Source organism: Lepidochelys olivacea (assembly GCF_965140295.1).
Source record: "Lepidochelys olivacea isolate rLepOli2 genome assembly, chromosome: 3".
NCBI lineage: Eukaryota > Metazoa > Chordata > Testudines > Cheloniidae > Lepidochelys > Lepidochelys olivacea.
The window spans coordinates 171,127,725-171,149,122 of record NC_140413.1 but is presented as its reverse complement, the minus strand read 5'-3'; the positions used below and the strand labels follow the sequence as shown (position 1 = coordinate 171,149,122).

The following is a 21,398-nucleotide window of genomic DNA, read 5'->3' as shown; positions in this document are numbered from 1 at the left end:
TCATCTGCTTGAATGGGGGTGGAGAAGTGTGAATACCAAAAAGTATCATTTACGTTTGCCCCTTTCAACCTGATTTAGTCAGTTCACAACACTCATTTTCACATTGTGGAAAGCACCCCTCTGAAGGCAACTGCTGAGCTACTTAAGGGAAATTTGTAGAGGTTTTGGAAGATACGTCTCAGCAGCAAGTACAAAAGAATGTCCAGTGCAAAAGCAGATCAGATACTGAGTGACTTTTATAAAGTACATTTTTGGAGGGTTTTGGGAAGATTGGCCTTACTTGTATCGTTTTATTACACAACCGGAAAATAAGTCAACTGTTGTACTGAAAGAAATATTTAAAATAGAAATCACTAATATTTTATTTGTGTACAATCATATTTTGGAATGTTTGTTCCAAATATTAATTTTTATGGCTCAACTAAACCAAACCAAAGCTATTCCTGAAGTCTAAAATACCGGTGGCAATACGTCACTAAACATCTCTTTTCTGCCACTCTATAATGTCCTATACATCAAGATAAAAATATCCAGTCATCAATAGTGAAACTAATGCAACAGTTGCAGTGCTTTTTACTTGTGGCTCTGTTAGGTGTTTCAACACAAAGGGGCCATTTCCTCCATAAAAATAGCAGCAATTAGTTATAATTCATTAATATTAGATATTGTATATTGTGTATACATAGTTAAACACAATTTTTAAATTATACCTCGACCTGTCTTTCACTATTTCTGTAACTGTGAATGAACAGGTGTAAACAACCTCCCAAGGCACAAGTTAGAATTAGAGTATTCCTATGTTACCAGACAGCCACCAAGATTCAGAAGCCTTTCACTGAAGAGGTTTAATTGGTTACAACTGCAAGTAGCAGAGGCCTTACTGATTTTTTCATTGAGTGAAATTCACACAGCCCAGAGGACCGTTCATGGACATACATCCTTCTTAAGACCTTAGTATATGGCTAAATTAGGGCAGAAGCAGTAAATCTGGAGTTATGGGCACCCTACACTGTGCAAAATTTCACAATTACTGAGTAAAATATTCCCAGACATTTCCCCAGGAAAAAAGTCCATCTGCTGTCTTGGTAGACAGAATGGAGACTGAAAGTGAGACCATTCCAAAGGGAACAATGGTAGTGCCAAAATGTATCTGCCTATCTATAAAAGGGAGAAAATCAGCTGTTGGTATGTATACAAGCACACGCACACCCCTTTTTAGCACTCATTTGACTTGAAGTCTGGAAGCATACTATTCAAAGTATTCGCATAAAACAGAAACCTTCCAAATGACTTTGGATTTTAGTGTTAAATGTGTCTGAACATAAAAAAAAATCTGAATCCCAGATCTAGTAAACTGAATGTGTTTTCAAGTAGTGAATCTGTAAGCACTGAAGATCTTGGGATCCAGTGCCTATCTTGTTTTATTTCCTTTCAGTTTCCCCTCTTCATGTTACTCAGCTTTCCCCAATTATGTCTCTTGGGGGATCTACAGGATTAGAGGAAAGTTTGTGTCATTAAAAACTGCCATTCTGTGGCAAAAACTAATTATGACTTAAGATTCCAAATAGAGAGACTGTGAGCTCTTTGAGGCAGTGACAGTGACTCAGTATATTTATGGATAGTTCCTAGCACATTGTGGGAAAAATAAAAATATAAAATATAACATATAAACATATGTTAACATAAACATATAAAAATAAGAAACAATAATACAATTAATAATAGTATAATACTTCAATGCTACTATATACATAAATGTTATGTAATATGCACTTATGCAGATATATAGTAGCAAAGTTAAAAGCTTTTACGGTGTATTCTCTTTCCCCCACTAAAATGAGTGAAATTTAGATCAGCAATAGTAAAAATCATTGTTAAAGCTAAATACCAGAGGAATGGAGCTATATGAAGACATTTAAACAACTCTGATTAAAAAACACTATTGGTTAAAATGTTCAAATCCAGGCACAAAAATCCATTTATAACTCTGATTTTCAGAGGTAAAGAGAAGCTACTTCAGACACTGACTACAGTGAAATTTGTAGATGCTCATTAGTTTGGACATTTGTCCACTAATTTATTTATATACAACCAAAGATAAGCATGACTCAGAGCAATAGTGTGTATCTGAAAACTTTTAAGTCTAGCATTTGAATAATGTTTTTGTTTGTTCCCTTATTTTAGTAAAACATTCAAGTCAATGACTGAAATGCTCTTTAACACATGCTTTTTGCTGTATATATTTTTTTTTTAGTGGTAGTATGCAAAGAGTCAGACAGATATGGACAGTTTTAGGAATTGTTTGAGGCATGGGAGATTGTATTTTTCTTTCCAGTGCTATTGAGTTACATTTTTCAGTACATGGAGTGTCTCTCTGTACAGACACATATCTTCTGTAAGTAGTTAAGGTAATATACCTAAAATTTCTAAAAATCAGATACAATCATTTCTGTGATCTAGACAATACCAGGTGCTCTGTATGGGAAAAGGACTGGGTCAGGTGTTTTAGGACCAAAAGATTGCATGTTAAAAAACACATATTTAAATTTAAGCCTTTCCTTTTTTCCTTAAGTGACCTGGGATGAAATCTTGACCCCGCTGAAATTAAGGGGAGTTTTACCATTGACTTCAATAGGCACAGAATTTCACCCCTGACTTTCAGAGGTGCTGGGCACCTACAGCTTCATCTGATTTAAGTGGAGGCCATGGATACCTAGCACCTCCAAAATCAAGCCACTTATGTAAGTGCCTAAACAGAAACTAGGCACTTTAACCATCCAAGTATGAAAATTATGGCCCCAAGTATGTACATTCTGTCCATGATTTTACACTTGAAAGCATCACTTTTCTGCAAAAATGAATACTTTGCAACACAGACTTACTGTACTTTTTGCAAATACTTGCTAGTACTTTGTTTATTCAAAATGCTAGACAAGTAAGTTTGAATCTTGATGAGGCATGATAAATGTCAGATAAAGAAAGCTGAATTTATAAGCACAGATAATGACTGTCTACCATTTAGCAAATAAGACAGAATAGCAGGATTCAGAGTCAATGCCAATTAAGTGTCAACACTTCCTTCCATCTGGCATGGGGACATGAAAAAAAAAACAATTACAATAATTAGATCTCTATGCTGTTCTATATCTAAAATGATTACAAAAATCAGTATTTTTCAACTTTCATATTTTGAACATATAAAATGTATGTATAATAAACATACACATGCCCTGATTCACCACTATCTTACTCCAATTTATTGGTGTGACAGCACTGATTTCAAAACTAGAGTAACAGTGGAGAATCAAGGATGTATAATTCAGTTAAAGGCAAATAACTGGGGCAGTTTGATGGGAATACACACAATTATACTCACTCCTCTAATTCTGAGAATTGGAAGACCCTTAAAATGGATTTGAATCATCTCTGCTAACTTTTTATTGTAGTTCTTAAATATTGTGCAAATTAGCACAAAATATGTCTATTTTCTTTTATCCCAATTTTTTAATAAAACATATATACATAGTACATGAAGAAAGTAGATGTAAAAATGTTAATGAATGGAAGCCCAAACATTTGATAGTAGTGGTCACATGGCAATTTGCAAGGAGCATAAGGGTGGTGAAAAGTTTCTGTGTAAATGTACATATTCTATTTTTTTTAAAGTACACCCCTCTATAATATTTCCTTCATCTTGCCTTTTCCTTGATAAACAGAAAGTAGAATTCATTTTTTTTAGTTAACCTCCAGTAAGAGTCTTCAGTTGACCATCTTTGTTCTCACCTTGAAGTTAACAGGAAGAACCTGGCTGTGGGATTAGAGATTCACCAGTCTGCATCCAGACCTCAGGATGCAGGTTAAACAATCCTGATGTAAAGTATACTATTGTCTAAGTAGAAAGTGGTCTTTTTACAAGGAGTAAGGTGGAGTTCACGGAAGATCTCATATAAATGTAAACACAGTAGAACCTCGGAGTTACGAACTGACCAGTCAACCACACATCTCATTTGGAACTGGAAGTACACAATCTGGCAGCAAAAGAGACCAAAAAAAAAAAAAAAAAGGCAAATACAGCACAGTACTGTGTTAAATGTAAATATAAAAAAATAAAGGGAAAGAAGCATTTTTCTTCTACATAGTAAAATTTCAAAGCTGTATTAGTGAACATTCAGTTGTGTAAACCATAATGTTTTGTTCAGAGTTACAAACATTTCAGAGTTACGAACAACCTCCACTCTCAAGGTGTTCTTAACTCTGATGTTCTACGGTAAAAGTCAAAAAGACAATCTCAGCTTTCAGATTTTTATCCTATCAAAAAAGACCTTGGTGAAAAATACCTGAAAGTCAATTTATTGACACCTGCTTTCATGCTTAAGATAGCAAACAAATCCAATGAGAAAATTCCAAGTGTTAACATTCCAATATGAAAAGCTAGAATCTGTCAAATTCATTCCAATCCACAATATGCATCATTACCTTTACTTGGTGCTGACTTTCTCACAGAGGCCACGTGGTCTTCAGAGATCGCAAGACGTCTCAAAACATCAGCCAATGCTGCTTTTAGCACAGTGATTTCATCTTCTTGTTGCTGCACTCTCAGTTCGAGAGCTGAAAGACGGTCTTGGACATCGGATGTGCTTGCAGCAGAGATGCTATCATCTAGTTGGGGATAGGGGGAGAAAGGAGGAGGGAATTCAATTGTTTTTTTCAAAAACTACTAAAAAGAAAAGAGTTATAAAAACATACAGTGCAATCTTGTTTATCAAAAATGTTTGGGGGATACTGAAGATGTTTGGATAAAGATGATAACGGATAAGTACGGGATCATAAGCATAACCAACATAAGGAGAAGATTAAGGCCCTTAAACATTGAAGCTTACACAGGATGTTTGGAAACTGAACTTGTACTGTAATGGGAACAAGATACATGCTAAACAGGACAAGGCTATATTTTCAAATGTAATACAAAATAAAATATATGCAAACATTTTGAAGTGTATTCTACTACAACTTTTAAAGAAGCATCCTCAGCATCCTTCGCTTTAAAGCATGAGATAATTAAAAATCAATTTAAAAATACACAACTCACCAAGACCAAATTTAATGAAGTGACAACTCCAATTCAAAAATATTCTAGATCAGATGTTTTAACTTGTTACTTTTTCTTCTTTTTACTGTTTTTTTTTTCACATCACCACACTGTATGATCCAAAAAAATATACTACTTTATAACATTTGGCCCGAAGTGAAGAGAACAGAAAGTAAATATGCTGTGAAGGGCTCCAAAAATCTGTTTGGCCACACAGAAATAGATTAGTACTGAAGGCATAATCCGGCCAAATCTATTCTTCAGTGGTAAAATGGGAATTACAGCTTCTGCATATTCTTTGCCTTTGACAGCTCATTGCATTATTTCTGCCAAGCCAAAATAACACATCATAGGTTTTTATTTTTAGCATAAATCGGAGTGTGTGCACTACAAATGGGTTGTAAAAAATACAAATCAAAGAAAAGGTATTCATAAAGGTATCCTTGGTGAGTTTGGGTTTATGCATACTTTAAACAAAATACAAAGTGTAAAGTCACTGGGGTTCATAAAGTTTACTTATTTAATATTGGATGGGTGACATATATGAAGCACATTCATACCATCAAATCACATGTAAAAGCAAATATGCAAATAGTAAAGTTCATTATTGTTTGTGAAATGTTATGCACATTTTAAATTTTGGGCCACTAGTTTCATGAATTTCAATGCAGGGAAACAACTTTTTTTAAATGCCTAATCCTGAAACCCTTTATTATCCAACATAGGCCCTGATCCTATAAACACTTATACACCTGAGTAGTCCTCAAGCTCAATGTAAGTAAGTGATTGCAAGAATGGGGGACAAAGCACTCCCTACCTTGACTAGTCCCAATGAAATAAATACAACAAAGGGTGGTAAGGGTTTGCACCATCAGGCCCTAAGCTGATAAAACTGATAAAATGTTTAACATTTGGGAGTAGTTATTGAAGTAGCACCAAATTCTATTTTATTGTAATTCTTAATACTGATATTTTACGAGATACAAAGAAATCACCATAGGATTTATTCAAACAAGAGAAGTTACAAGTGAAATGTACATATAATGGCAGAAACAGTGGCAAGAATATCCAAAGAGATATTGGCATAAAATGTCTTCTTACAACATATGAAGGCTTGATTATCAATTTTTGCCAGTCAGATATATTTTTAAAAAGAAAAATTAAGATTGCTTTTTAGGCTGGAAACTCACTTAAATCTAAAAGAAAGATAAATTACAAGGGGATTTGGAGAAGTATATATAATATGCATTTTGTAGTCCTGAGTTAATGGGAGGAAAAATATATGCTAATAATGATAGGTGTATACTAATCAATAAAAAGCTGCATTGTAAGATATATGTAATCAGTTCAGTAATGTGGATAGCAGTTGAAAGACTCTAAACAAAAACACCTTTAATCCTGGCAAACGTATGTATGCTTAAAACATACAGAAAAAAGTGAACAGCCATATTTCTTATGTCATTGGCATCTGTGGGATACTTCAACTGCTACATAAGTATTCTGCAAGATCACCCACCAGTAAGAGACTAAGTCTTCATGCTTAGAAGACACAACTTAAAAAGAGAGAGAGGGAGGGAGAGAGAGAGAATGAAAGGGTTGTTACAACATATGGAGGGAAAAGGTAATGACACCAGTGCAAGATTACACATTTTATTTCCATACACCTTCAGTGGATATAAGAAATTTCTGTTTCTTGCAGAAAGCTTATTTACTAAAATAAGAAGCATAACACAAACAGATCGTGCGCCATAATGTCTTACTCTAGTCAGAAAAGAAACATAAGTTCCCTAATGTACAAAGAATGAACAAGTGTTTTTAAATGCCCCCATGTCAAACAAGTGACAAAACATAAAAAGCTGTATTTTAAAATTTTGCTCAAAGTAAAGAGTGCATGTTATCCTTCTCTAAACTAATAAAAACTTAGAAATGTTATAACTCATGAGGAAGACACTGGACTCCCTGGAATTCCAAAAAGTACAACACAATTATACTTTTGCTAAATAGAGATATTATGAGAATTCAAATAAAATATGGGATGATCGTTGTCAACTTCGTACCAAAAACTGCAACTATAAGCCAGCTATATTATCTTAAAACAAGGAAGACATTAATTGTAATTAAAATTAAAGATATACTGAAAGAATAGTAAAATAACTGTAAGGATCTTTAAAGTTCATCTTATGCTGGTAGCAATCAAAACCAAAATACCACAGCTATCACATAATACCTGTCGCAATACACCCCCAAATCAATTAGCCCAAATTGAAGTGCTTCATACGGAAGTAAAATAAAAAATAAAATAAAAAAATATAAACAGCAGTGAAAAGTCTTACAATGAGTAAATCCCCAGGCCCTACAGATACACTACAGATTACTATAAAACATTTGTAAAAAGAAACAGACATCTTTTAGTTATGTTTCAGAGTTTTAAAAGCCAGACATTACCATGCTCACTGTGTGAAATCCAATAGTAATTACCAAACAAGGCTCCACTACTTAAGACTTATCTATACTAGCCTATAATTCAGACCATGGGGGTATGAATAGTGGCTCACACCAAAGTGCTGGGCTGTAACTCCTCTGTGTGGATGCTGCGGGACAAACTAAATGGTTCCCAGTTCACATTAACGTAGCCCTCTTCAAACAGGACTACATTAATGTAAACTAGGAACCTTTTAGTTCATGCTCACAACATCCAGACAGGGGGAGTTACAATACAGCACTTTGGTACGCACTGCTATTCATTCCTCTGTAGTCCAAACTGCGTGGCAGCAGAGACATACCTTAGTCTGCTCATCTATTTCCTTGATGAACACAGACACTAGGTATTTAAGTGAAATACTGGCCAATGCAAATTATTGTATTTTCAGTATTGACATCAACTGGAACCAGATACCAAATAAAATGATCATCAAGAAAAGTATTTAGCAACTGGACTGAGTCATTCTCGTTTTCTGCAACAATGGCTGCAGAGAAATTCTTGCTGCCATTAGAAACTTACAAGAGAACTTGGAAAGCAGACCTGCTTTGACTTAACCACAAAGATCAACATCTAGAAAGCAAACCCAATAGCATAAGATAACTAAGACGCTCAATCTATTTAGTTTATTCAAAAGAATGTTGAGAAGTGACTTGATCATGATCTATATGTCCCTACACGGGTCAGAGATTTCTGAGAGCAGACAGCACTTTAATCTTGCAGAAAAGGGCATAATGAGGTCCAGCGGTCAGAACCTAAAGCTAGACAAATTTAGACTGGAAAAAATGGTGCAAAGAATAACTTACCTAGGGATATGATGGATTCTCCATCTCTTGAAGTCTTGAATTGAGACTGCACCTCTTTCTAAAAGATATGCCATAGCTCTAACAGAAGCTATGGAATCGAAGAAATTATTGGGTGAGATTTTTTGGCCTATGTTATGCAGGAAATCGGATTAGATAATCATAAAGACCTGTCTGGCCTTAAATTTATTATCTGACTCTTAATAATAAGCAAGAACAACCTCCAAGGAAAAGCAAGAGTACTGAGGCTGATATTGAGGACCAGAGTAACACTCTAGGAAGATGACTTATTAGTACTTAGCACACCAGAGGAGAAACAGATATTATAATAGATTATAGGTTAAATTGTGAAACATTACAGATATAAAATGAGTTACCTAAAACTGAAATGCTTAACTGCAAAAACAAACTAAAATTCCAAGAGATCCCATTTCCAAAAGTGCTTGGAAAACTGAAACAATTGGGTACCTACTTCAAGTTACCCTAAAGGATGCCTTCAAACTAAATATGACAGGCTATTATCCAGACCATTACAACAAATTTAGGACACTGGAAAATTATACTGCTCTTCCTCCTTGGCAGATCAGCAGTTTTCAAAATGAATTGTTTTCACAGATTTCTGCTTCCCTTACAAACGTTTCCTTGTAATCTAAATACCATTTTTAGGGCACTGATTATTTATATATATATATATATAAAATATATACATTTTTTAAAGATAGTGTTAGAGTATTAATGGGCAATTTTTCACATTCAAGCTGCCCAGGCCTAGAGGTCACTAGACCAAGAGCAAACATACGGCAAACAGAAAAAACAAGCAAAGAAACCTCTTAAACTATAAAATATGAACAAGCAGTATTCTACTTTCAGATATTACAGAAGCCACCTGCAATGCACGCATTTCAGAATGAAGTCAGTAGTGTAACATTTCAAAATTCAGAAGCAACAAACAAACAAAACACCAACCTGTATGACATTCTGTTTTCTAACTTTGCAAGTACTGCCTACCAATGATTTTGTCAGTTGACTTTGCTACACTAATTTTAATTTTTGAAAAGCAAACAGGAATAGCACTTAAATATTGTAGTTCAATGACGTTTTCTTAAGTTACCTCCAAACATCCATTGATTTTCTTCACAAATCTAAGTCTACTTTGTGTAAATAAACTAAAGTTGCTGTGCTGTTATTTCATTCAAATATATGGCTGTCATTTAACAGAATAACAGAAGTAAATATTTCCAAAGGATCAAAATATTTATGGCTTTCTTCAGTTATGCAATATCGTGTGTAACCAATGCTACAACAGAACTTATGGTACTCATGATATAAAGTCTTCCTCTGACATAGCAATTAAATACTTTTTCACTTCTAGTGTAAAATTCTGGTCCTATTGAAATCAACTGGATTTTTTTTTTTTGCCATTGATTTCTAGTCAGCCAGGATTTGGCCCATACAGTTTAAAATTTCTCAATTTTTTTTATGAATATTATTATTCAGGATTTTACAATTTTCCCATTTAAATTTAAGTTACATTTTCAATCCAGGGCAAGGATTTTTAAGACAGGAGCAGGGTACAGGGAATGGAGTACACACAGCTGATTATTTTGATTTCCAAAGAGTATGCTTTGGATTTATGTTTTAAATAGTGCTTTTTAGCTCAGTGTAATGGGGTGCACTCACCTCTCGTGATCACCCCCTTGGCCGAGTACGTGTGCCCAGTCTCTCTCTCTCTCTGATTGTCCCTGCTCAAAAAATAGAGCAGTGCCCCAGGGCTCCCATCCTGAAGACAATGTCTTCACCCTCTTGGGCTTCCTGGCTACAGATCTCCAGCTAGGCCACTACAGTTCAGATCCTTCTCTGGGGTGCCTCAATGTCCAGGCCACTTCCCCCCCAGTGGCTAATGGGGACTTGGTGGGGGGGACCCAGGCCCACCCTCTACTCCAGGCCCCAGCCCAGGCACCCCGTAGATTGTAGCAATCTGCTGTGTCCCTTTAACTATGTCCAACGACTTCTCTAATTCCCTGGGCCACTTCCCCATGGTCCCATGCCATCTTCACCCTTACCTTAGAGCTTTGTCCTAATGGAGTCCCAGCAACCAGCTCAGGTCTCCTTCTCACTCTCCCCGGCTTCTGGCAGTGCTGCCTTGTCTGGGGTCCATCACTCAGCCATACACCATCCACACTCCTGCAACTCCAACAAGGAACTGAACTCCCTCTGGCCCTGCAGCTCCTCTTATACTAGGTTGCTGGGCCCTGATTGACTGTGTCTCACACAGCCACTCTAGGCAGCTTGGAGGACCCTCTTCACTGCCCTTTTTTGGGCTGGGGTGTGGCAGGGCAACAAGGTCTCCAGCAGGGGGCCTCAGAGGGTCTGGTATACCCCGTCACACCAACTTTGTGCACTATCATTACCTTAGAATATTCAATGTGTATTATTCTTGACATAACAGGGAACATTACCAAAGAGCTCATAATATAGATATGAAGATATATACCAAAAACTTTCCAGATCTAATGTCATGGCATGTGATTTATTTAAAAGAAGCTATCACCTGTGCAATCACCTGATCAATGAAAAATAATTTTTATGATGTAAAGACAAAAAAAAGATTTAACTTTTTAAAAACATTTTTTTTTAAGAGGGGGATGAATTTAGTGCTCAGAAAAATCTCTGAAACAAAAGCCCCAGAGACTAGAGTCCTCTTTCAATATAACATGTACAGCCACAGCACTGCAAAATGCTCCATGCTATTTTTCTAATTAGGGATGTAAAAGGTTCAACGGTTAACCAGTAAGCATCAGGCTTACTGTTAGCCAACCTTAATGGTTAACCCTGGCTGCCCTGTGGTGGGACCCCAGCCCCGGCCGCACTGGAGCGGCCCCAGAGCGACCCCAGTCCCGCCAGCTGTCCGGAGCAGCCCCAGCCATGGCCGTGCCATGCCGACTGGCCAGAGTGACCCCAGTCTCAGCCACCCCGTGCCAACCATCTGGAGGAGTCCCAATCCCGCCAGGCCAGCCGGAGCGACCTCGGTTAACGGTTAACTGGTTAAACAATATAATTTTAATAGTTTAACTGGTTAACTTTTTAAACCGATATTTACATCCCTACTTCTAATTTGCCTAAGTGGGTTGAAACCACTTCTAGAAGATGGGAGAGTTCAGTTTCTCAGCCCATTCGGTGCTGGAACTCTTTGCCAGAAGCCCTAAGAGGCACCAGTGATGGTGCTGGACAGACCTCCAAACACAGTTCACATAGGCCACTAAGCAGACTTAGCAGGGTAATCACATTTTAAAATCTCCGCCTTAGTCACTGACTACTTCAGGCAAATTTGAATTGTCCACCTAAATGTAAAAGAAAACATATCAAGCCTTCTATACTGGGCTCATAATGATAATATCAGCGCACCTATCAATCCCATTATCAGTCCTATATGCCAACTAATCCCTGCATAATATGCCCAAACATCACAAAGAGTTTGATTTTCGAGAAAAAACAACATTTGAGAAAAACAAATTCTACAAAACCCAGCACATGGAAATTTAAACTACAGAGTGGAAAAGCCAGCACTTCATCCAATAAGCCACACAAACCACAGATATTTTTACACCCCCTCTGCCAACACACACAATTTCCCCAGTAACATGAAAGCCCCTTCAATGTGGGAACACAGTCTAAATTTCCTGTGTTCCCAGGACCAGATTCAGTCTCATGATTAAAGACTGTAAAATGAAATGGTACCAAAACAATCATTCTCATTACAATCTGAAGGCTCTGTGTGGGGGGGGCTGCATGTTTCTCAGTTCTCCCTTCGGTGCCACTTTTTAGACAACCTGCCATTTTTGTTCTGAAGAACCGTGAATCATCTGACTGGCTGAGGATTATTAGAAACATATTTCTAGAAAGATAATTCACAAAATTCCTTTTGCAATCACTTTCAACGGAATAAATTTCTTTGCAGTTTGCTGCAATATATTGGTATTAAAATCAGCTTATAAGGTGGCAAAACCAATGACACAAGACAACTTTTAATAATATGGAAGCATCAGACTCTACAGACCCCAATGCCTCTGTTGACCCTTTCAAATGTTAACATGCATGAAAATAACAAAAGGTTTTGTAGCTATATGAATCATGTAAGGAATACAACTTTGAACTCGGATTCAAAATCAAAACAAACATGTACAGTTAAACAACCCAAACGTATAGGTAGACTACGAGAGGAAAACTCTTATTGACTGCTGGAAATTTACACTGGACATGGCGACAATATATATTACAGCATTGTCCCCTTTGCCACTCTTTCCCCTGTTTTTTAAAATATTCATTTAATAACAGATGCACTGTTTGATTAGTTTTATATAAAATATGAAGGACTACTGGTAAAAGAGGCAAGAGTTTTTGCTTATTTTTTCCTATCAAACAATCGTCGAGATCTATGTACTGATGTGATTATTTGTTGCAATAGTAGATAAGTGTTACTAAACTGACCTTGCTGTACTGATGTACTACATTGTTAAACATTCCATATTTATGTTTGTATTTTGAATCCCTGTGTACTACTGAAGTTGTAGAATTTTAAATTTACATTCCTTTTTGTGATTCATTCTCTTTCCATTAGCTTCCAGAACTTTTGTTACATTAATGGTTCTCTGTAGGGAACTAAAGATCTACATGAATGGATCACTTTGCAGGATTAGGGCTTTAAAATGCGGGTACTCTGCCTAAATGGGGAATAATAGCCACATGCCTAAAGTATGAGCTTCCAAAGGCTATGCTATAATTTCATGATTAGCAATATGATAATCTTAATAAAAACCACAATCCAGGCTTAAACCTGAAAAATCACTGCCCTCAACATTCCTTTTCAAGTTTCATTATGTTGTTATAAATTTATACAAGTATGTAATAAATATAAACTTACGAACTTGGGACTTTTTATGTGTAGTCATATTCAGGTTTGGGGTTTTTTAACAATTAGACATGAACTTTGTCCATTAATAGCTTTTGGAAGTTTAAAAGGAATGTCCAAGACAAGACATTTCTATATTATTTACTGTTAGGGTTGCCAGGCGTCTGGTTTTCAACCAGAACCACCCGGTCGAAAAGGAACCCTGGCAGCTCTGACTAGGCCACTAAAAGTCCAGTCGGCAGCGAAGCAGGTCTAAGTTACGCTCCCTGCCTGCCCTGGTTCTGCGTGGCTCCCAGAAGTGGCAACATGTCCTTGTGGCCCGCCCCTAGGCACAGGGGTGGCCACGGGGGATCCATGCGCTGCTCCCACCCAGAGTGCCGGCTCCGCAGCTCTCATTGGCTGGGAACCACAGCCAATGGGAGCTGCAGAGCCAGCGCCTGTGGACCGAAGCAGTGCGCGGACCCTCCTGGCTGCACCTCAGCCTAGGAGCTGGAAATGCCAGCTGCTTCCAGGAGCCGCCTGGCCGGAGCCCACACCCCCACCCCTGCTCCAGGTTGGAACCCCCTCCCGCACCCTAACTGCCTCCCAGAGACTGCATTCTTCACCCCCTGCCTCAGTCTGGAGCCCTCTCCCACACTCCGAACCCCTCATCCCTGGCCTCACCCCAGAGCCTGCACCCCCAGCCACAGCCCTCACCCTCACCCACACCCCAACCCCCTGCCCCAGCCCAGTGAAAATGAACAAGTGAGAGACAGTGGGGGAGAATGAGCAATGGAGAGAGGAGTGAGCAGGGGGACCCTCGGAGAAGGGGCGGGGCATGGGCAGGGCCTCAGAAAGGGGTGGATCAAGGGTGTTTGGTTTTCTGCAATTAGAAAGTTGGCAACCCTCTTCACTGTTCCTGAACTAACTTTTATATGAATTTTTGCATTAGGTGCAAAGTATGCATTATGTTAAGTATTAGCCAACAGACTATAAGTTAGCTAACTCATAGCCTTTCACTCACAGGTTATCAGTATGAACCTAACTCAGTGAAATAGTGACCAATGGTCTTTACCATCCGATGGCTGTTTGATGGCCCATTTGAAAGTAGTCAGTGTCTAGGAACCTTATACTGCATGTTATACTATCTCCAGCATATTATATGCTTTTATAAAAATTGAACAGGCACAGAAATTGAACTATCATCTATATCCTCCATAAAGGAGGTCCCAGTAGGTCAAGACTGAGATATATGAGAGGATGCACTGCTGCTGTAATTAATTCTGTACAGATTACACCTCTGTCTGTAGTGCTGTCAGCTCAGCACCTTTCTTAAAAATTAAGCCAAGTTCAAAATAAAAAAAATGTTTATAACACTTTTACCTTTTAAAATATAATTTTATGGACCAGCAAACAGTAGTTAAATAAAACATTACAGTCACTCCAGAGAACACAAACACAGGTTTTAGGTATTGGCATGTGGGCCATATAAATCGGTCTGACTAAAGTTAGTGTTTTAAATCTATTTTTAGGCACCTAAATGAACGTGGTCTTATTTTCTAAGGTGCTGATTTCAAATGAGTTATGTGGCTGTTCAGCAACTCTGAAATTAAGGAAACTTTTTAGGTGCCTAAAACTTGATTTAAGAGCCTAACTTCAAGTAACTTAGATTTGAAAGTTTTAGCCACAGAGTCTAATGGTATATTTCATCAACTATTATTTTTCTAATCAAATATAATCCTTGTGACCAGATATGCTGTGCACACTACTCAATGTTTAAAGTGCAATTTCTTGGCATTTGCTGTTTTTAATATACTAAAATTTATTAGACCTTATTACTCAGGAAATAATCAGCTTAATCTACTTAGAGAATGCTAAAAAGGAAAAATTCAGATATATCAAAAAACTCGTATAATTATTAAATTGCATCTCCAAAGAGTTTAACAAACATTTGTATCAGATAACTATCTTCATCTTCATGTTACGCTAAAAAAATTCTAAAATCATTTGTGGCTTTTCAGGCTCTTTGGCTCAGAAAAAAAGGAGCCAGAGGATTACAAACACATCCTTAAAACCACTTCCATAATAACCACAAATTACAGAAGCTATGTCTAAAGATGAAATTTCTCAGAATAGTCCAGTAAATCTGCCTCTGAAAATATTCTGGAATTATCTTAACATAAGTAATCTAGAAACATATCAATGTATGATTCATACAGTAGACCATACATAGTATTTCATTGCCAACAAAATGTGGCCAGTATTAGTTTCCAGCTTGTAAAAGATTCCAGTAACGGTGTTGATTGCCTGATACCCATATTATATAACAAAGTCAATTTTATTCTTGCCAATACTGAATTTTGAGAAAAATTCATATATCTACATGTATACACATCTACCCCACATATGTGATGTTGATATCCTGGTAATAAATTGCGGATCCACATTGCATTTTTAATGCACCTTTTACAACCTCACCTATAACACTGCCTACGAATCTATCTTCCTTGGGGTTTATCTCAAAGTTCCAAACTTCCCAGTAGCTGCCTTCAGTCACTGGCTTTTTTTAAATGCTGTGGTTTAAAAATCATTCCTCTTCTCCCCAAATGGGAAATTCTCACCACCCTACTCCAAAATCCCCACAACCCTCTTGTTTTGGAATGCAAACTGGGCAATGGACTAATGCCAGGTTGACGATCCACAATCTTATCTTCCACAACTGTGAACAAGGATATTTACTGCTTTTCAGCAAGGCACACAGTGTACTTGCTTGTAGCCCTAGGTATCTTGAGACAGGATTTAAAGTAGTATTGTATACATAAAAGTGCCATTTAAAAAAAAAGATTTTAGAAGTATTTTACCTTTGTTACTTTTAATATCCCCTTCTCACTCTGAGGCCTGTATAGTTGGACTCATAGCACTAACTTCACAAGTAGAATACAAAGAAACAGTCTCAATAACATACTTAAAAGTGTCTAAAACATTTCTAAAATAATTTTTCTGTTACATAGACAAGATACATGTCTGTGTGCCAGACAGAATTCATGATGCTGTGGTATGATTATTGACACTTGCTTGGGATACCATGCATAACTGACTGAGGAGTCACCCAGCCATTCCCAAGCCCTTTATATCATCCTTCACAATTTTGCATTACATATTTTAAGTTCTGCGAGTGTAAAAAATAATCAGAAACGTTACAAATTTTGATGGAATTTTCTGTTCCCTAAAATAAACGTCTGAAAGTTTGATGTGGGGGAGAATAGAATAGATGAGACTTTTGCAATATATTATACTACAAGTTGAAAATTATACAGGTATAGACAATATAAATATTTGAAATTATACATATGTGGAAAATATATAATGTTTGTGTATGTTTACGTTATTTTAGGTGGTGCAAGTAGCACTGCCTAATACTGGGAATGGTCAGGCAATCTTAAAAGACTCTTTTTGGTTGCTTATTACTTTGCCAAACTTTAACAACTGGGGCTGAAATTTTCCATATTAAGTGTCCACTTTGGGCTGCCCTCCCCCACCCCCAACCCAAACAGTTCAGCAGTTTCTGAGAACAAGGCTAAGGAAAAAATATGATTTGCCCATGTTTAAAAATTCTGGTGACCTTTTCTTTGAACAGCTTTTGCATGCCTGTACTTTGCAGCAGGGATTTGACATTTATGTCAGGGATGTGCTTTTTGCTGTCTCCATGAAAATCTGCCTAAATCTGGCCATATTATATGACTCTGAAAAATTGCAGTGTGAACATGCTCACTAGAGATATCTTCAGTTTTGGCAGTTAAAATCTCCAAAGATTTCGTTGTCACTAAGCATGGAACTGAGAAGAGAAGCCTGTTTCTCCAGTGCTCTCAGAGACCTCCCTGCTGGCACCAAAGCAGCAGGGAGGAATAAGCTATCTGATTTGAATGCAGATGAGACAAGAGTCAGACAGAGAGGAAGCGGGAAGAAGTAGTTTGGGGGTGGGTGGGGCTAGGAAAATGGAGAGCTAGTTGGCTGCTAAGGAGGGAAAGCTGAGATAAGACAAGGAGCTGGGGCAAGACAACAGCTGTAAGGACAAAGAGACTGGGACAAGGAACCATGGAGAAAGCAGAAGGAGACAAGGAGATGGAGAGTGGTTAGAGTGGGGAGACAGACTGGACAAAGAGAGAGACCAGGACTAGAAATCAAATGACAGGGTAGGAGGAAGCATGGAAAGAGATTGCATGAGAAGCAAGGGGAGGGAGGAGACAGGGACTGGGACTGGATGGGCAGGCAAGGAGACTGGGATGAGGAGCTCAAAGGATGTGGGTGGGAAGAAACAGTAATGACATAGGTTGGAGGGATAGGGCAGAAAGGATTAAGCTTGAAGAGAGCGGATGGACAAGTCTGTGCCCATTAGAGTACACTCCCCTTCACAGCCCAGCATGGAAACAAAATATGCATCTCACCATTCCTCTGCTGTCAGCAAATATCAATGAAACCTCCTAGCAAAGGGTCTCTCTCTTCCCCTTCTAATACTGGTCCTCATACAGAATGACAATGCCCTACTACTCCATTACCTCAAGTGGCAGAGGTCTGTGCATGAAATCTAAAGGTTCCAATCACGCTAAAGGTTCCAATCCCCTCTTCATTCAGTGCGAGGGAAGGACCTGCTCTGGGAATTAATCAAGGTTGTGTGTAAGACTGCTCTCTGTTCAACCCTTGCCTTATTTGTAGCAAAAGCTGGAAGATCTGTAGTGAATGAGGCAAGAGACGTCAGAAACAGAAAGGATGGTCTCATGGTTAAACCAGTTGAAAGCTTCCCTGGAGAACTGGATTCTATCTCTGACATGGAACAGAATTCCTGTGTGATGCTGAGCAAGTCACTTAAACTAAACTTTTCACAAGTGGTCACTAACTACATATTTCTAATTTTCTGGGAGTCCAACTTGAGATCCTGGGGACTGATTTACAGAAGTGCTCCAACTCGAGTCTCAGGAGCTGCGCTTTGAACATATAAAGTACTTCCTCAGGCAAGGATTTTTTTTATTATTATAATTATAATTGCCAATGTAATAATGCTAATTCGTAATTCTTGGGACAGAAAATCTTTAAATATATAAGATTTCTTTGTAGCATTTTAGTTAAATACCAATTCATCTAGGTTACTGCAAATTTTCTGAGAAATAATCTTTTTTCAACAACGTGTGTGCAAAAGCAGATTTCCAACACAGAGTCTGAATTTCTGAGATTGCAACATTACTAGGAGAAACTGGCATTTCCCATCAATGCAGTACATCTACTCTGCTGCAAGTCGTCTGAGTTCAGGAGTACAGATTTGATCAAGCAAGTTATTGAAAGCCTCTGACGTATTTTTTAAATATTTCTTGTTTATTCCGACAATAAACTGTGCCTCATTTTTGTTTGTGCTGTGGTATTTGCTAGCAAATTTTTGCCTAAAAGGAAGGCTGTGTTTCCACTCTTTAAACCTGCTATTTCCAGATCAATTCTGGGACATGATTTCAACAACAAGAGAAAAACATTCAAGTCATTACGTGAGATAACGTATGAAAACAGCTTACCATCCTTTTTTATGGATACAGTATATTTGGCTCCATTTAATGTTTGCAAATTTTACTCTCCCCAGCTAATGAAGCTCATATGTGATAGCTCACTGGTTTCAGTTAGCTAGGAACAGAGGTAAAGAACGTCTTTTCCCAAATGAGAGAGTGTTGGATGGGCATATTTTCACTATCATTCAAAAAAGGTCCTTCTATATGCATCCCTAACTAGACAGGGCTCCACATCCTTCTGACATGACACCACATTTTTATATATACCCCTCAGACTGCCTACTTCTCCCCACCTTTCACTGACATCCCCCAAATCTACTTCTTGTTCCCCTTATTCCTCTGACTCCTTAACTGTTTTCTGTCTAGTTCCCTAACACATTCCCTTTGTCTGAGGCCCTCTCCCAGCACATCCATGTGGAGATATGAGGGTCTGGGGAAAAAACGGAAATTTTAGGAGGAAAATTTTTTCTAGGTTTTTGTTTTCCTGAGGCCCGGTACGGAAAAATTGGAAATTTGGGGAAAAATTGAAAATCAACTGTTATATGAAATATATTCTCAGAATAAACAGTGAAAGGAGGAGGAAAGAAGGAAAACTTGAGCTATTCTAGCACATCCAAGAATATATTAGTAACGGTTTACGTTGTATATAAGACTGGTATGGTTAATTTTGTCTACAATTATACTTGCATATATGATAATGCACTATTAAAGAGTCTGGTGTTACTATAAAGTTTGGATATATACCCGAATTTACTGTTGATCCTTAATATTGTGCTCTCATAACAACTTTACAGTTACGTCATTTTCTAAATCTTTTTTCTAGAAACAGGAGTTTCTGCTGGGTCTGCATGACAATGTCAGGTCAGGTCTATTGGCATACAATTTCTGAGCCCAAAGGATACAACCTTCTTTTTTTGTTTACAACAATACTGATGCTTTCTATTTTCAACATTTTATATGTTTTCCCCTCTTTGACAACAGGCAAAATGGCAACTACATTTGTCAGGCATGTCCATCCCTAATACTAGATATATTTGTCATGATTATTCAACTCAAAACTAGATCATTTGTATTTATTTCACAAAGATACCAAACAGTACTTTTTATGTGCTAAATTCAATATATATCTCATTCTTTAAAAACGTAAGCGAAGTTAAGTTTTGATAAACAAGTAACTACCTCAGATATTTCAAATTCTCAGAAAATTTCCACTTTTTTTCCCCCAAATACCTTCAAAATTTCCAGAAATCTTACATCTCTAACTCCACACTCTCCTGTCTCTTGTCTGGCCTCCCCTCCCCCACCCGCCCAGCTCTACTGGAAATAATGGAAGGTAGCGGCTATTCTTGGCAGGGATGGCCTCACATTCACCTGCAAAGGTTAACAGAATATGGTGGCTGTGACACTTTAGGGTCTTATGGCTGGGGGACAATTTAGGATATTATGAATACCAATATCGTAAAATTTCAATGAGTTATGCCAGATATGCCATGTAATATGTCTGCAAATATGTTACAATTTGCCAGATATGATAATCTCATTTATGTGTTTGTATCACCTCTATTATGGATTATAGATATGTATGTATGTCTGTATTTCAAAAATTGTGCTATGCTTCTGGGTGACACTCCCAGACAGTTTGGCATCAGCTCTGCCTAGCCTTATTGATTATTAAGGACCATCAGCTATGCATTGACCTATTGAGAGAAGGCAAGGGATACACCTTATGACGCAGCAAGGCATGCAGGGCCATGCCTATGGACAGAACTCTAAGGCTTCCAAGCCATGTGCCGTGCAGCTTGTGTTTGGGACAAAGAAAGCACAAGCCGCATGGCAAAAGACTATAAAAGGCAGCTGCACCATCTCCATTTTGTCTTCAATCCTGCTTCTTACTTCTGGAGAAACTTTGCTACAAACTGAAGCTCTGAACAAAGGACTGAATGACCCATCCAAGCTGTGGATGTGTTCCAGAGGGACCTTTAAGCCAGCAAACTCACCAGTACTGCTAGGACCCTCATGGACTTTGAATCTTTGTATGTATGGGATTGCTTTACCATTTAACATCTCTCCTCTTGTACTTTTTTCTTTATAATAAACCTTTAGGTTTAGATACTAAAGGATTGGCTGGCAGCGTGGTATTTTGGGTAAGATCCAAACCTATACTGACCTGGTGACATGGCTGACCCTTTGGGGTCTGAAGAACATTTTGTATATATGTGAGCAGAGTTTTTTTAAATAACTTCTCACTGTACTGGACCGTACTGGACCTATGTGCTGACTGGGAGCCAGAGGACTGGAATGCAATAAAGGGGGCTATATGATTCCTCTTTTGCTTCTTGACAACCAGTGTGGGGGATCAGAAGCACAGTTTGTGACTAGTTGGGGAGTTTAACTTCAATGTCACCCACTAGTCTTGGGAGTATCTGTTCTCCCTTTTGCAGCCTGCCCTGACCTTGCCATTTCCAGTGAGGGCTGCCCCAGGCACCACGAGTCACTGTGGCCATCTAAAAAAAACCAACGAGGAGTACTTGTGGCACCTTAGAGACTAACAAATGTATTTGGGCGTAAGCTTTCGTCATCTAAAACCCAC

At 37.9% G+C, this 21,398-nt stretch overlaps 1 protein-coding gene across 6 annotated transcripts in view; it reads right to left on the bottom strand.

Moving 5' to 3' along the window:
- Nucleotides 1–21,398, bottom strand: part of EML4 (EMAP like 4) — a 257,098-nt gene that overhangs the window by 110,129 nt on the left and 125,571 nt on the right. For all 6 annotated transcript variants that reach the window (XM_084623061.1, XM_084623062.1, XM_084623059.1 and 3 more), the window contains exon 2: nt 4,477–4,659. In XM_084623061.1, the coding sequence (XP_084479187.1) occupies nt 4,477–4,659 (183 nt within the window). The remainder of the gene's footprint in view (nt 1–4,476; nt 4,660–21,398) is intronic.